The 16,159-nt window shown below is 54.7% G+C and overlaps 1 protein-coding gene across 2 annotated transcripts in view; it reads left to right on the top strand.

The window, feature by feature from the left end:
* Positions 1-16,159, top strand: part of LOC119566370 — a 220,309-nt gene that overhangs the window by 103,845 nt on the left and 100,305 nt on the right. For both annotated transcript variants that reach the window (XM_043549441.1, XM_037899144.2), the window contains 2 exons: positions 9,115-9,135; positions 10,630-10,647. In XM_043549441.1, coding sequence (XP_043405376.1) covers positions 9,115-9,135; positions 10,630-10,647 — 39 coding nt within the window. The remainder of the gene's footprint in view (positions 1-9,114; positions 9,136-10,629; positions 10,648-16,159) is intronic.

Genomic DNA, 16,159 nt, shown 5'->3' with positions numbered 1-16,159 from the left:
GCAAACCCTCTACCAGTTTGACAAGGGGGAAAATTCCTTCCTGACCCCAAACATGACGATCAGTTAGACCCTGAGCATGTGGGTGAGACCACCAGCTAGACACCTGGGAAAGAAGTCTCTGTAGTAACTTAGAGCCCTCCCCATCTACTGTCCCATCACCGGCCATTGGTGATATTGGCTACTAGCAGTCACAGATTGGCTATTGCCGAATGCCATTGTAGGCAGTCTCATACCATCCCCTCCATAAACTTATCAAGGTCAGTCTTGAAGTCAGTTAGGCTTTTTGCCCCTTCTGCTTCCCTAGGAAGGCCGTTCCAGAACTTCACTCCTCTGATGGTTAGAAACCTTCATCTAATTTCAAGCCTAAACTTATTGATGGCCAGTTTATAGCCATTTGTTCTTGTGTCCACATTGGTGCTTAACTTAAATAAGTCCTCTCCCATCCTGGTATTTATCCCTTTGATGTATTTATAGAGAGCAATCCTATCTCCCCTCAGCCTTCTTTTGGTTAGGCTAAACAAGCCAAATTCTTTGAGTCTCCTCCCATAAGGTAGGGTTTCCATTCCTAGTAGCCCTTCTCTACACCTGTTCCAGTTTGAATTTATCTTTCTTAAACATGGGAGACCAGAACTGCACATGGAATTCCAGATGAGGTCTCACCGGTGCCTTGTGTAATGGTACTGACACTTCCCTGTCTCTACTGGAAAGACCTCGTCTGATGCATCCTTGCACTGCATTAGCCTTTTTCATGGCTGCATCACATTGACAGCTCATAGTCCTCATGTGATTAACCAATACACCCAGGTCTTTCTCCTCTTCTGTCACTTCCAACTGGTACGTCCCCAGCATATAGCAAAAATTGTTCTTCTTTGTCCTTAAATGCATGATGTTGCAATTCACACTATTAATTTTCATCCCATTTCTATTACTCCTGTTTTCAAGATCCTCCAGATCTCCTTATATGATATTCTGGTCCTCCTCCGTATGAGCAATATTCTCCAACTTTGTGTCAACCCCGAATTTTATTAGCACACTCCCACTTTCTGTGCCAAGGTCAGGAATAAAAATGTTAAATAAGACTGATCCCAAGACTGATCCCTGAGGAACACCACTAGTAACCTCCCTCCAGCCTGATCGTTCACCATTCAGCATGACCCGTTGTAGTCTCCCCTTTAACCAGTTCCTTATCCACCTTTCTATTCTCCTATTAATCCCCATTCTCTCCAATTTAATTAATAATTCCCCACGTGGAACTGTGTCTAACGCCTCATTGAAATCCAGGTTGATTAGATCTAATGCTTTTCCTTTGTCTGAAAAATCAGTTATCTTCTCAAAGAAGATAATCAGGTTGGACTGGAACGATCTACCTTTTGTAAAACCATGTTGTACTTTATCCCAACTACCATGTACCTCTATGTCCTTAACCACTTTCTCTTTCCAAATTTGTTCCAGTACCTTGGATACAGCTGAGGTCAAACTAACAGGCTTGTAGTTTCCAGGTTGACTTTTTTTTCCCCCCTTTGTTAAAAATAAGAACTATATTAGCAATTCTCCTGTCACAGGGCCCAACCCGCATGTGTACAGCAGATTTATTAAAAATCCTTCCTATGGGGCTTGCAATTTCATGTGCCAGTTCCTTGACTATTCTTGGATGGAGATTATCTCCCCCCCCCCGCAGTTTAATCCCATTAACCAAGAGCTTTTCTTTAAAAAAAAAAAAAACCAACCCACAAAATTATATTCTGACTTTGGAACAATTGGTGAGTGATCCTTTCACGAAACATACATTTCTATATCCCCTGCAATGCTACCATAGCCAATGGAGAGGCGGGAGGTTGAGCTCCTTCCCTTATTCCTGCCTCTGTCTTTCTCTGGCTCCACGTCTGTGGGGAAATATGTTTAAAATATGCCATCACTTTCTTTGGGTGTCCCATATTCCCTGTAAGGAGAACCAATCCCTCCACCATGATCAGCTTTGCCAGGTTTTGTCTGGGGTCACTCTCCTTCCTGCTGCGTCTGACCCAGGTACAATCCAATTAGCATTTGTGATGGTTCCCTATCAGATTATATCCAGGTCCATTTCCCTCTGCAGGGGAGAGGGGGGCCATCACCCCTGAGTATTCCCAGCTGCACTTATATACCAGACCTACACAATCAGATATGAACTACAGCGCATATGGTATAGGGCCGTCAAACATCTTGACAGATGAAAGGAGACGCGACAAAGTCGGTCCACCAGTGGTGCTTCGCGATGGTATGGGGGAAAAGAGCCAGATGCCGCAAGTGGCAAACCTTCCCCCAGTGGCTACAAGTCTTCTCGCCAGAAGGAGCTTGGAGCCCACTCTGCTCCCTGCCTTGCCTGTGAGCCTCAGCCTGGGCTCTCTGATGGCTCTCCATGGTGACTCCACCAGTCTGAACCCAGCTTCTCCCAGCTGAGCGGTTGTGGGCAGAGTTCTCCCAGTTGTCAGTGAGAATCCTGAATTTCTTGAGAGCTTGCTTGACCCTTGTCTCTGTATCGGAGCTTTACCCTTCCTCTGCGTCACGGGCTGTTCTTACGTTGGCCACAGACCACGGCCTTCAGCAGACGATCTTGAGGCATGCGCGTCATGTGTCCCAAACAGCGCAGCCTGCGAGCGTCCAGCCCTGTCTGCATACACGGTGGGACTCTCAAGGATCTCGTTATTGGTGATCCCTTGGTCCCAAGTGACTCCAAGGATTTTTCCAAGACAACGGAGGAGGGAACAGGTCAATCTCCACTCCTGCTTGGAGGATGAGACCCAGCTTTCACAGCCGGAAAGGAGGGTACTAAGGACACAAGCCTGTTAAACAGGGTTAGCCATAGGTGCCGACTCTGTGGCTGCTCTAGGGCTCAGCACCCACCAGCAGCCCCCCGAATCAGCTCCTCGCCCCAGCGCCTCCCGCCCGCCGGCAGCCCCGCCGATCAGCGCATCTCCCACCCCCCCCAGCGCCTCCTCTGCGTTGGTGATCAGATCTTCAGTGGCATGCAGGAGGCGCTGTGGGGGGGAGGGAGGACAAGCGAGGGCGGAGTGCGCTTGGGGGACATGTCAGAATGGGGCGGGAAGAGGCAGGGCGGGGGCGGAGCCGGGGCACGAAGAGGCGGGGTGGGGGTGGGGCGTTGAGGGAAGGGGTGGAACAGGGGTGGGGCCTGGGGCAGAGCAGGGGGTCGAGCACTCCCTGGCACATTAGAAAGTCAGCACCTCTGGGGTTAGCATTTTGTTGTTCCAAACACGTGAGGTAAGTTTGCCAAAGGTGACAGAAACTTTGCCAATGACAGCATCAAGTCTCCTATCAAGGTTATGTGAGTTGGTAAGAATTGTGCCATGATAGCAGGAGCGATCCATGTTCTCCAGAGCTTCATTACTGACATAGATGTTAGGCGGGATGTTGGTACCTTGTGCCATGACAACTGTTTTCTTGATACTGATTAGCAGGCTGAACTTGTTGCATGCATCAGAAAACTTGTTTATTGTGATCTGCAATTCATCAGGTGAATTAGAGACGAATGCAGCGTCATCTGCAAAAAGCAGATCCCAAGTAGTAAGCTGGGTGACATGCCTTATCATAAAATCATAGAATATCAGGGTTGGAAGGGACCTCAGGAGGTGATCTAGTCCAACCCCCTGCTCAAAGCAGGACCGATCCCCAATTAAATCATCCCATCCAGGGCTTTGTCAAGCCTGACCTTAAAAACTTCTAAGGAAGGAGATTCCACCACCTCCCTAGGTAACGCATTCCAGTGTTTCACCACCCTCTTAGTGAAAAAGTTTTTCCTAATATCCAACCTAAACCTCCCCCACTGCAACTTGAGACCATTACTCCTTGTTCTGTCATCTTCTACCACTGAGAATAGTCTAGAACCATCCTGTTTGGAACCCCCTTTCAGGTAGTTGAAAGCAGCTATCAAATCCCCCCTCATTCTTCTCTTCCGCAGACTAAACAATCCCAGTTCCCTCAGCCTCTCCTCACAAGTCACGTGTTCCAGACCCCTAATCATTTTTGTTGCCCTTCGCTGGACTCTCTCCAATTTATCCACATCCTTCTTGTAGTGTTAGGCCCCAAACTGGACACAGTACTCCAGATGAGGCCTCACCAATGTCGAATACAGGGGAACGATCACGTCCCTCGATCTGCTGGCTATGCCCCTACTTATACATCCCAAAATGCCATTGGCCTTCTTGGCAACAAGGGCACACTGTTGACTCATATCCAGCTTCTCGTCCACCGTCACCCCTAGGTCCTTTTCCGCAGAACTGCTGCCTAGCCATTCGGTCCCTAGTCTGTAGCAGTGCATTGGATTCCTCCGTCCTAAGTGCAGGACCCTGCACTTATCCTTGTTGAACCTCATCAGATTTCTTTTGGCCCAATCCTCCAATTTGTCTAGGTCCCTCTGTATCCTAACCCTACCTGCCACCATATCTACCACTCCTCCTAGTTTAGTATCATCCGCAAATTTGCTGAGAGTGCAATCCACACCATCCTCCAGATCATTTATGAAGATATTGAACAAAACCGGCCCCAGGACCGACCCTTGGGGCACTCCACTTGATACCGGCTGCCAACTAGACATGGAGCCATTGATCACTACCCGTTGAGCCCGACAATCTAGCCAACTTTCTACCCACCCCATAGTGCATTCATCCAGCCCATACTTCTTTAACTTGCTGACAAGAATACTGTGGGATACCGTGTCAAAAGCTTTGCTAAAGTCAAGAAACAATACATCCACTGCTTTCCCTTCATCCACAGAACCAGTAATCTCATCATAGAAGGCGATTAGATTAGTCAGGCATGACTTGCCCTTGGTGAATCCATGCTGACTGTTCCTGATCACTTTCCTCTCGTGTAAGTGCTTCAGAATTGATTCCTTGAGGACCTGCTCCATGATTTTTCTGAGGACTGAGGTGAGGCTGACTGTCCTGTAGTTCCCAGGATCCTCCTTCTTCCCTTTTTTAAAGATTGGCACTACATTAGCCTTTTTCCAGTCGTCCAGGACTTCCCCCGATCGCCATGAGTTTTCAAAGATAATGGCCAATGGCTCTGCAATCACAGCCGCCAACTGCTTTAGCACTCTCGGATGCAACTCGTCCAGCCCCATGGACTTGTGCACGTCCAGCTTTTCTAAATAGTCCATAACCACCTCTCTCTCCACAGAGGGCTGGCCATCTACTCCCCATGTTGTGATGCCCAGCGCAGCAGTCTGGGAGCTGTCCTTGTTAGTGAAGACAGAGGCAAAAAAAGCATTGAGCACATTAGCTTTTTCCACATCCTCTGTCACTAGGTTGCCTCCCTCATTCAGCAAGGGGCCCACACTTTCCTTGGCTTTCTTCTTGTTGCCAACATACCTGAAGAAACCCTTCTTGTTACTCTTGACATCTCTTGCTAGCTGCAGCACCAGGTGCTATTTGGCCCTCCTGACATCATTCCTACATGCCCGAGCAATATTTTTATACTCTTCCCTGGTCATATGTCCAACCTTCCACTTCTTGTAAGCTTCTTTTTTATGTTTAAGATCCGCTAGGATTTCACCGTTAAGCCAAGCTGGTCGCCTGCCATATTTACTATTCTTTCGACTCATCGGGATGGTTTGTCCCTGTAACCTCAGCAGGGATTCCTTGAAATACAGCCAGCTTTCCTGGACTCCTTTCCCCTTCATGTTAGTCCCCCAGGGGATCCTACCCATCCGCTCCCTGAGGGAGTCGAAGTCTGCTTTCCTGAAGTCCAGGGTCCGTATCCTGCTGCCTACCTTTCTTCCCTGTGTCAGGATCCTGAACTCAACCAACTCATGGTCACTGCCTCCCAGATTCCCGTCCACTTTTGCTTCCCCCACTAATTCTTCCCTGTTTGTGAGCAGCAGGTCAAGAAAAGCTCCCCCCCTAGTTGGCTCCTCTAGCACTTGCACCAGGAAGTTGTCCCCTACGCTTTCCAAAAACTTCCTGGATTGTCTGTGCACCGCTGTATTGCTCTCCCAGCAGATATCAGGAAAATTAAAGTCACCCATGAGAACCAGGGCGTGCGATCTAGTAGCTTCTGCGAGTTGCCGGAAGAAAGCCTCATCCACCTCATCCCCCTGGTCCGGTGGTCTATAGCACACTCCCACCACGACATTACCCTTGTTGCTCACACTTCTAAACTTAATCCAGAGACACTCAGGTTTTTCTGAAGTTTCATACCGGAGCTCTGAGCAGTCATACTGCTCCCTTACATACAGTGCAACTCCCCCACCTTTTCTGCCCTGCCTGTCATTCCTGAACAGTTTATAACCATCCATGACAGTACTCCAGTCATGTGAGTTATCCCACCAAGTCTGTTATTCCAATCACGTCATAATTCCTTGACATCACTAGGATCTCCAGTTCTCCCTGCTTGTTTCCAAGGCTTTGTGCATTCGTGTATAAGCACTTGAGATAACCTGCTGATCGCCCCTCATTCTCAGTATGAGGCAGGAGCCCTCCCCTCACAGACGTTCTTGCCTGTGCTTCCTCCCAGTATCCCGCTTTCCCACTTACCTCAGGGCTTTGGTCTCCTTCCCCCGGTGAACCTAGTTTAAAGCCCTCCTCACTAGGTTAGCCAGCCTGCTCGCAAAGATGCTCTTCCCTCTCTTCGTCAGATGGAGCCCGTCTCTGCCCAGCACTCCTCCTTCATGGAACACCATCCCATGGTCAAAGAATCCAAAGCCTTCTCTCCGACACCATGTGCGTAGCCATTCGTTGACTTCCACGATTCGACGGTCTCTACCCAGGCCTTTTCCTTCCACGGGGAGGATGGACGAGACCACCACTTGCACCTCAAACTCCTTTATCCTTCTTCCCAGAGCCACGTAGTCCTCAGTGATCTGCTCAAGGTCATTCTTGGCAGTATCATTGGTGCCCACGTGGAGAAGCAGGAAGGGGTAGCGATCCGAGGGCTTGATGAGTCTCGGCAGTCTCTCCGTCACATCACGAATCCTAGCTCCTGGCAAGCAGCAGACTTCTCGGTTTTCCCGGTTGGGGTGGCAGATAGATGACTCAGTCCCCCTGAGGAGAGAGTCCCTGACCTCCACCACCTGCCTCCTTCTCTTGGGAGCGGTGGTTGTGGAACCCCCATCCCTAGGACAGTGCATCTCATGCCTTCCAATCGGTGGAGTCTCCTTCTGCTCCCTTCCCTCAGATGTCTCATCTAGTCCACTCTCCGCATTAGTACCTGTGGAGAGAACATGAAAACGGTTACTTTCCTGTATCTGCGTTGCTGGTACATGGACACTCCCCTTTCTAATTCTGGAGGTCACATGCTGCCAAATTTCTTCACCGTTCTCCTCTCCCCGCTGCGCAGCCTGCTCTAAATCATCAGAACGTTGTGACTGTAGAAGCATATCCTGACGTCTGTCCAGGAAATCTTCAGTTTCTCTTATGCAACGCAGGGTCGATACCTGTTGCTCCAGACCTTGAACCTTCTCTTCCAGTATGGAGACCAGCTTGCACTTTGTACAGACAAAGTCGCTTCTGTCCTGTGGAAGAAAGCCAAACATGGCACATCCAGTGCAGGTCACAACAGCTGAACAGCCCCCATCCATATTACCTTCCTTCTACGAGCTTCCTCAGGAGATGTAGTAACTATTCAGAGAAGCCGGCAAGATGTAAGCCTCAGTGGGCTCTCCCTGGGCAAACTCCCACGCAAACTCCCTCTGTTAGCCGCTCTGCTGTTCGCTACTCAGCTGGAGCAGCATCTCAGGGGACGTCACTGGTTCCCAGCCCAGGCCGATCTGTGTTTGTGTCATTCACCGGGAGGGATGAGCAGGCAGAATTGGGAGAGGGCCGGGTACACACTGGGGCCCTGCTCGTTTCCTCTAGCCTCAGGCTGGCTCTTGTATAGCCCTTCCTGTATCTCCCCTATAACCCTCCCACCAACCATTCCCCAGAGCAGCCAGCTGGAACCCCTCCACACTAATCACTGTGGCAGGACTGGGGCTCGACATCACCCATAGCTGGAGAAACCCTGGAGTGAGACTGGTGGGGGCTTACACCCTGGAACTAAATACATTGTTAGTGTCTCTCTATGAGCCTTCACCTACTGTGCTTCCCCCTGCCTTGCCCGAGCCCAGGCCCCTCCAGCACCCCCACCCCACAATGGGTCTGCAGGACAGGCTGGGGAGGGGTGAAGAGAGATGCACTTGTTGGATTTTAACCTTGTCAATATTTGCAGAGGGTGGGGGAGGAGGGGATAGAGGGACGGGAGGGGGAAAGAGCCTGTGGAAGAGGGAATACAGGGAAAGGGGAGGGGACACAGGGAAAGGGGAGGGGGAAGCATAGAGTGGGGAGGGGCCATTGGAGCAGAGAGGAGGGAGGGGAGAGTGCCACAGAGGGGCAAGAGGGAATGGAGGAACAAGAGGGGGCATGGGGAGGGGGAGCAGGCAATAGAGGGAGGACAGGGTGCAGGGGTAGGAGTAGGAAGGAAGAATGAGAGAAGAGGGCGATGAGGAAATCAATGTTGGGTAGAGAGTTCAGGGAGAGGGAGGAGGGAATGGAGGGAGGGGAGTGTTCTGGGAGAGGGAAAAGAAGGAATAGAGTGAGAGGGGGGACAGGGGCAGAGGTAGGAGGGAATAGCAGGACAGGAGGGGGCACGGGAGGGGCAGGAGAGAAGAGAGGTAAGGGAGGGGGTACGGGGAGAGGGAATAGAAGAAGGTGGAATCTGGGAAGGGGCAGGAGGGAATAGAGGTAGGAGAGGAAACACAGGAAGGGGGAGGAGGGATTCAGGTGGAGGTGGGGGGCACGGAGAGGGGGAGGATACAATACAGAGAGGGGAGAGGCCATGGAATTAAGAAGGAGGAAACAGAGGGAGGGGAGGCATCATGGAGGGGGCAGGAGGCATCCGAGGAACGGGAGGGGGCACAGGGAGAGGGCGGAGGGAACGGAGGAAGAGAAGGGGGCACAGAGAGGGACAGGAGGAAATAGGGAGTGGGGAAGTTATTTGGGGAAGAGCGGATAGAGGGAGGGTCGATGCGGAGGCTGGAGAGAAGGGGTGCAATGAATAGAGGCAGGGGGTGATCCAGAGGCTGCTGTTCTTGCCGTTGTTACTGTGGGTATAACTGTGTCCTTTGTCTCTTCTTTTGCCTTCTAGGGACAAGCAACACCACCAGAGGTACGTAGCTGGGCCTGGGCTGGGATTGTGTCATTAGTGGGGGGATGCGCAGGCACAAGTAGCAGAGGGCCGGGAACACGCTGGGGCCGGGTACACGCTCCTCACTGCCTCCAGCCCCAGGCTGGCTCCCGTATCTACCTTCCTGTCTCGTCACCCCAGCAGAGGGGATCTCCCCTATAACCATCCCATTGACCCTTCCCCACTGATCACCATGGCAGGAGGGGGGGGGTTGTGACCCCCAGCTGGAGAAGCCCTGGGCTGCAGGGAGCCTGGTAGGAGCTGACACCCCTGGTACTAAACACAGTGTCACAGTCTCAGAAAGACCCTGTGCCCGTGGTGCTTTCCCCTGCCCTGCCAGAGCCCAGGCCCCTCCATCTTCCAGCAGCCTCACCCCACAATGGACTTGGTGCCCACAAGACAGGCTGGGGAGGGGTGAAGAGAGAGGTACTTGTTGGATTTTAATGCTCTCAGTGTTTGCACAGGGAGGGGCAGCAGGGAATGGGGGAGGGGAAGAGGCATGATCAGGTGGAAGAGGGAATACAGGGAAGGGCGGGGGCACAAGGAATGCGGAAACAGAAGAGAGGAGGAAGCATTGGGAGGGGAGCAGGGAATAGAGGGAGCAGAGGGAGGGGAGGGGGAGACGGGAAGGGAGAGGAGCGGGAGGGAATAGAGGGACAAGAGGAGGCATGGGGAGCAGGGAATAAAGGCAGGGGAGTGTGCTGGGTTTGGGGAAAGAGGAAATAGAGTGAGGGGAGGGGGCACGTGAGGGGTGGGAGCAGTGCTTACTTTGTAATGAAAGAGGTGCCGGGGCTCAAGAAAAATTTTTACATTCGTAACTGATGCAGCAAGCCCAACCATACAGGGGCTATGAACTGCCAAGCCCAGAGATGCTGGGGCTCATCCCCGCCAACCCCTGGCACAAATTAAGCACTGGGCAGGAGGGCATATAGGTAAGGGAGGGGGTCTGGGGAGAGGGCAGAGGGAATAGAGCACGGGGAGGTAGCACAGGGGGAGTGAGGGGGCAATATAGGATTGGAAGGGCAGAGGGAGCCGGCAGAGGGAATAGAGGGAGGGGAAGGTTAAGGGGTAGGTGGATGAGGGGAGAGGAAGGGAAGGTGACATGAGGGAACAGAGGGAAGGGAGGGGGAGAAGGGAATAGAGGGTGGAGAGAGGATACAGAGAGGGAAGGGAGATGTACAGGGGGCAGAATAGAAGGATGGGAGAGAAGCACTGGGAGAGGAAGGAGATAATACAGAGAGGGCATGGGGTTAGGTATGAAGAAATAGAGGGAGGGGAGGCATCATGGAGGGGGCAGGAGGGGGACGGAGCATGGGAAGGGAAGGAGGGAGGGGAAGGGAATGGAGGGAAGGTCAAAGAGGAGGCTGGGGAGAAGGGATGCAATGAATAGAGGCAGGGGGTGATCCAGAGGTTGCTGTTCTTGCAGTTGTTACAATGGGTATAACTGTGTCCTTTGTCTCTTCTTTTGCCTTCTAGGAACAAGCACTACTACTGGTAAGTAGCTGGGCCTGGGCTGGGATTGTGTCATTTGCAGGGGGGGGAGATGCGCAGGCAGAATTAGCAGAGGGCCAGGTACATGCTGGGGCCCTGCTCATTGCCTCCAGCCCCAGGCTGGCTCCTCTATCTACCTTCTGTCTCTCTGTCCCTACTCATCACCCCAGCGGAGGGGATCTCCCTTATAACCCTCCCATCAACCATTCTCCAGAGCAGCCTGCTGAGACTCTTCCCCACTGATCACCACAGGAGGACTGGGGCTCGTCATCACCCCAGCTGGAGAAGCCCTGGAGGGAGACTGGTGGGAGCTTACACCCTGGTACTAAACACATTGTCAGCATCTCCTAATGAACCTTCACCTGCTGTGCTTCCCCTGCCCTGCCACAGCCCCGGCCCCTCCAGCACCCCCACCCCACCATGGGCCTGCAGGACAGGCTGGGGAGGGGTGAAGAGAGAAGCACTTGTTGGATTTTAATGCTGTCAAAGTTTGCAGAGGAAGGGGGAGGAAAGACTAGAGGGATGGGAGAGGGCAAGGGTACATGGAAGAGGGAATACAGGGAAGGGAGGGGTCACAGGGAAAGGGAAGCAGAAACAGAGGGAGAGGAGGAAGCACAGAGTGGGGAGAAGGAAATACAGGTGGGGGAGCCAGGAATAGAGGGGGGAGGGGCCATGGGAGCAGAGAGGAGGGAGGGGAGAGGGCCACAGAGGGGCAAGAGGGAATAGCGGGACAAGAGGGGGCACGGGGAAGGAGAGGAGGCAATAGAGGGAGGACAGAGTGCAGGGGTGGGAGCAGGCGGGAATAATCAGAGCGCAGGGTGATGAGGAAATCGATGTCAGGGAGAGAGCTCAGGGAGAGGGAGGAGGGAATGGAGAGAGGAAGGAGATAATACATGGAGGGGAGAAGCCATGGAGTTAAGAAGGAAGAAACAGAGAGTGGGGAGGCATCCTGGAAGGGGCAGGAGGGATACAGGAATAGGAGGGTGCAATGGGAGAGGGCAGAGGAAGGGGAGGGGGCACAGAGAGGGACGTGAGGAAATAGAGGCGAAGGGCTGCCAGCTCTTCACCTTCCTCATGGCCTTCTTCGGCCTGCCCCCAGGCTGCTGCTGCTGGCCATGGCCCTGGAGCGCTGGTTCTCCTGGCCCACCTACTTCCACCAGTCTTGCACCCCAGAACTGTGCCGTCTTGCACTAGTCAGAAGCCCAACCAGTGTAAGTTCATTAAGTTTGCTACTTCTACGAAGGAAAGTGAATGTCCGTGCACCAGCCTCCTTTGTAAATTGAGCTGGGATTTTCCCAAGCACATGAGCCCAAACACACTGTTAGCAGTGGGATGCGCAGGCAGAATTAGGAGAGGCCGGGTACATGCTGGGGCCCTGCTGATTGGTTCAAGATAACCCCTCCTGAGGCAAAGCATCATTTCACACTTGATGATGTTTCTTTCCTGACTGGGTTTACAGTTTCTAAGCAAATGTGTTTGTGGTTATAGAACAAACACTTAAATATTACCTGACGGCATGGAAGAAAGACTATAAGTGAGATTAATGCCTGCAGCAATTTACAAGCATTTTGTAGAGTCCAAACACTAAACACATTGTCATGAGTCTAACCCCTATCTTAATCATACTAACACAGGTGAACCAGACTGGTTTCCAGCTAGGCATTTGTTGGTGTTCACTGAGGCCTAGGGACCTTGACATGAGCTGGCACATGGTCTGCCAGCCTCACAGAGCTCTCTCAGCTCCCAGAATAAGGGGAAATTGAGAGCTGGGCTGGGTTATCTCCAACCATTCCCTGGCCACAGTGTCCCATCCCCAGCCTTCTCCTCTATCCACTTTATGTCCTGCGACAAGATGAACAATGTTAGTATGGTGGGTGCTAGGCTTTTCTTAGCAGGGGACTAAGATGCCACCCTTTGCCCTTGCTCTTGGGGCACCGAGGGCCCCGTTAGTGACCCAGGAAGGTGGTAAAAGAGGGAAGCAGGGGAGGGGTCTGGGTTTGCTCCTCCCTCTAAGCCCCAGCCCCTCTCAACCCCTGTGGTTCTTACCCTCTTCCCCCTTGGGTGGGGTACTTGCAGTCCTTAGACACTAGGGGAAGGGGGACTCCCCTACTTCAGTTCTTTGGTCTTTCACGTCTCATAGCACATCTCTAAGCTCCAATCTTCTTTCCTTCTCTCTGACTTCCTGAAGCAGAAGGAAAGGAGGGGGGGGGGGGTGTTATTAGGTTCCTGACAGGGTCTTAATTGACTGCAGGTGCTCCAATTAACCTGTAGCCACCCTCCCTAGTCTACAGGGAACTATGCCTTAATTAGCCTAGTGCTTATGTATTTCCCCTTGACCACTACCCCAGTGCTCCCTGGCCTTCCTGTATCACAGGATACAGAGTTTTTGTCCTGGCAGTGCCAGCTGATTGCTCCTCACTTCTTGGGGGCTGCTGCTGCTGCTGGGGGGAGAGGACTCTGCTGGTGTGACCACCCAGAGGGGAAGGCAAGGCAAGGCCCCACTTTTCCCATCATCTTTGGGGCCTACCTTGGCTGGGTTGCTGCTGCTGGAGCTGAGGCAGGAGAGGAGGAGGCCGTGTTCTGTGGAGGGGGTTTGTAAAATCTTTGCTTCTGTGGCAGTTGGTGCTGTTGCTGTGGGGAGCTGGGGGAGAGGCGTGGAGCCCTCCCCCTGGTCTGTCCGCTCCCCTCCTGCTGTCACCGCCGCCACCACCCCCTCCACCTTTCCAGTTGCCATCTGGCTCTGTTCTGCGGTCCCCAGCCCAGCAGTTGGCTTTGTCCTTCTTTCCATTCTGGGACAGTGGCAGCAGCAAGCAGGCTCTTGTTTTGTGGGTGCCCGTGGGTGCGCGTTCCCTCTCCCCTTCCTTGGACTTGCCTTTCCTCCTCTGCTGCATGGTGGGCTCCCTCTTCCCCTGCTTTGCCCTCTGCCCTGCCCTTGCAGCTTTTTGCCCCCTTTCCCTTTGTTGCGTGCCCCACCCGTCCCTCTTCTCGCGGCTCTGTTTTGCCCTGCTCTGTTTTTTTGCAGGGCTTCTTTCTTTGTTGGTCCTTTATTGGTTTGTCTGCCTCACCCCTGTTCTGTGGTGCAGGCATTGTGTCCAGACACATTTCCCCTTTTTCAGTTTGGTTGTTTTTGAGCCCACCCTGTTTTCTGTTCCTTGCCTGTGGCATACTCGTCCTCCCCCCCGCCCCCCCTTCTTTCCGGTCCCTTGTTGTTTGCCCCTCCCGGTTCACCCTCTTTGCCTGCGTACCCACGTTCCATTTTCGGCGCTTGAGATTTCTCTCCCCCCCCTCCCCCCCCCCCGCACTTTTTCTGTTATTCCCTTCACAGATGCACGCTCCTTCATGATGTTGTAGTTCTCCCCCCCCGTTGTGCTTCCTGTTCTCCTGTGTCCCTTTCTGTTGACGCCCCTCCACCCTGCTTTCAGCCCAGGGGGTGGGGTGTGGTAGCCGTTTCCCTCCTCTGCCCCCACCCCTTCCTTTCCTCTGTTCCCTTTTTCCTGCCCTAGTGGCTGTCCCTATCCCTCCCTTCCCGTGGTGGGTGATTCGGGGGATGGGACCTCCCTGGATGCCCTGCAGCTCCCTTTCAGTCTCCCTCCCCTGCAATGGCCACCTCGACTGCCACTGCCGGGTTGCCTGCCATCGCTGCCACTGAGGCACTGGCGGCGGCGGGCACGGACAGGGACTCCCAAGCCCCCGTTGCTGCTGCTGCTGCCGCCGTGACCTCTGCCGCCTCCACTTCTGGGACCGCTCCCTTGGCTGGTGGGAAGGGCTGGGGCACAAAGAAGGGCAAGGGCCCTGCCCGGAAGGTGAAACCTCCTGTGGCGGTGGATCCCTCTCCACTGCGGCCCTGTCAGAGCCGCAGCCCCCCCTTCTCCCTTACCCGTTGTTCCCTCCTCCAGCCCTGGGGGTGCCGCTCCTTCGGCCCCCAGGGCGTACGCCCAGGTGGCTGCGACCCCTCCACTCGCCGCCTCGCTGTCTGCTCCGGCTGCCTCCCAGAATACCATTCCCGCTGGCCGGGGCCCCTTTCCCACCCTCGCCAGGGAGCACGGGGTGCGTTGCCTCCTGGTGCTGGCCTCCCCCACGTAGAAACCTATGTGTGGGCGTTGGCGCGGGTGGTGGGGCGCGAGGCCGTGGTGGCGGCCTCTAAGGTGTTTGGGAAGGTGGTATGCTTCCTGGCGTCGGAGGCCGCTGCCCGGGAGGCGGTGGAGAGGGGCTTGGCGGTGGGGGTCGTTCATGTCCCCCTTGAGCCTTTGGAGGACCTGGGCGTACGGGTGGTGGTCTCCTCTGTTCCTCCCTTCCTCCCCAATGCCGCCCTTTTGCCGTTCCTCTCCGCCCCGGGGAAGCCCCTGCCCATCCTCAGCCCCTTCCCTTGGGCTGTAAGGACCCCGCCCTCCGCCACGTTTTATCGTTCCGCCGGCAGCTGCAGGTTCAAGAGCCGGCGGCGACGCGTGACTGGGAGGCTCTGGAGGGGCCCTTTCTGGTGCCCCATCGAGGGGCCCACGACTGGGTTTATTATTCTTTGGGGGAGGCCCGGTGCTTCCTCTGCCGGGCGGTGGGGCCCGTCCGGAGGGACTGCCCCCCGGCCCGGCTTGGAGGGGCGTCTGGGACCCCCAATACCCGGAAGGGCGTCGAACCTACCATCGCCGGTGGCCCTGGTTGCCCGGTCCCTGGGGTCGCCCCTCCTCCATCCGTGATCGTTGTCAACTCCGCTTGGGTCTCGGGGGAGGCCCCCCCGACGTGCCCAGATGACTGTGCGGGCCCCGCCGCTGAGGTGGGGAATAGCCCGGGGCCGGCGGAGGAGAGGGTGGCAGGGCTGGTAGTGGGACTCGAGCGGGGCTCGCATCAGTGGGAGTCTGTCCCTTTCCCGGCTGTCCTGCCCTCGTCTTCCCTTACCCTCCCGTCGTCGCCCTCGCTCCCAGGCTCTGACCCGGCTGGCCAGCCCCCCTCTTCGGGGAGCTGGAAGCTTGTGCAAGGAAGACGCCATAAGTGGGGAGCATGGGCCCAGCACCCCCGCCTCGTTGGCGAGGGGGAAGGGACCCCCTGTAAAACTATGAAGGGGGTTGCTGGTGCTGGGCCTTCTGTTGACTGCCCTGCTGGCTTTCATGGTTTGGCGTCGGCCGAGGTCGCTGCAGCCGTGGAGGTGGGTCGTGCCACCTCTCTCATGGAGTCCCTCCCCGAGGGGGTCATGGAGGGAGTCCCCGCTGCCCCGTTGCCATCTGTGCCCCCTGTAGGCGCCGAAGTGGCTATTGCCCCGGCCGCTGTCAAGGGGGACCCTGTAGGGGCGGGTGGGGACTTTGCCTCTATTTCTGCTGAGATTGAGGCCCTGGGCTTGACCCCAACCACCGAGGTGGTGGATGCCCCCCTGTTAGGGGGCCTCGGTAAGGGCGATTGTAATCTGTTGCCCTCCCCTCCCTCCTTTCCCCTGCCTCAGGCAGTTGTCCCCGTTTTGGTCTCTGCAACGCCCCAGGACCTGACCATCTGCCCGGCTGCGAATGCTTATCCGGCTGATGCCGCCGGG

Source organism: Chelonia mydas, chromosome 6, assembly GCF_015237465.2.
Source record: "Chelonia mydas isolate rCheMyd1 chromosome 6, rCheMyd1.pri.v2, whole genome shotgun sequence".
Lineage (NCBI taxonomy): Eukaryota > Metazoa > Chordata > Testudines > Cheloniidae > Chelonia > Chelonia mydas.
Note: the sequence above shows the minus strand (reverse complement) of the source record. Positions and strands in the feature narration are given on the sequence as shown.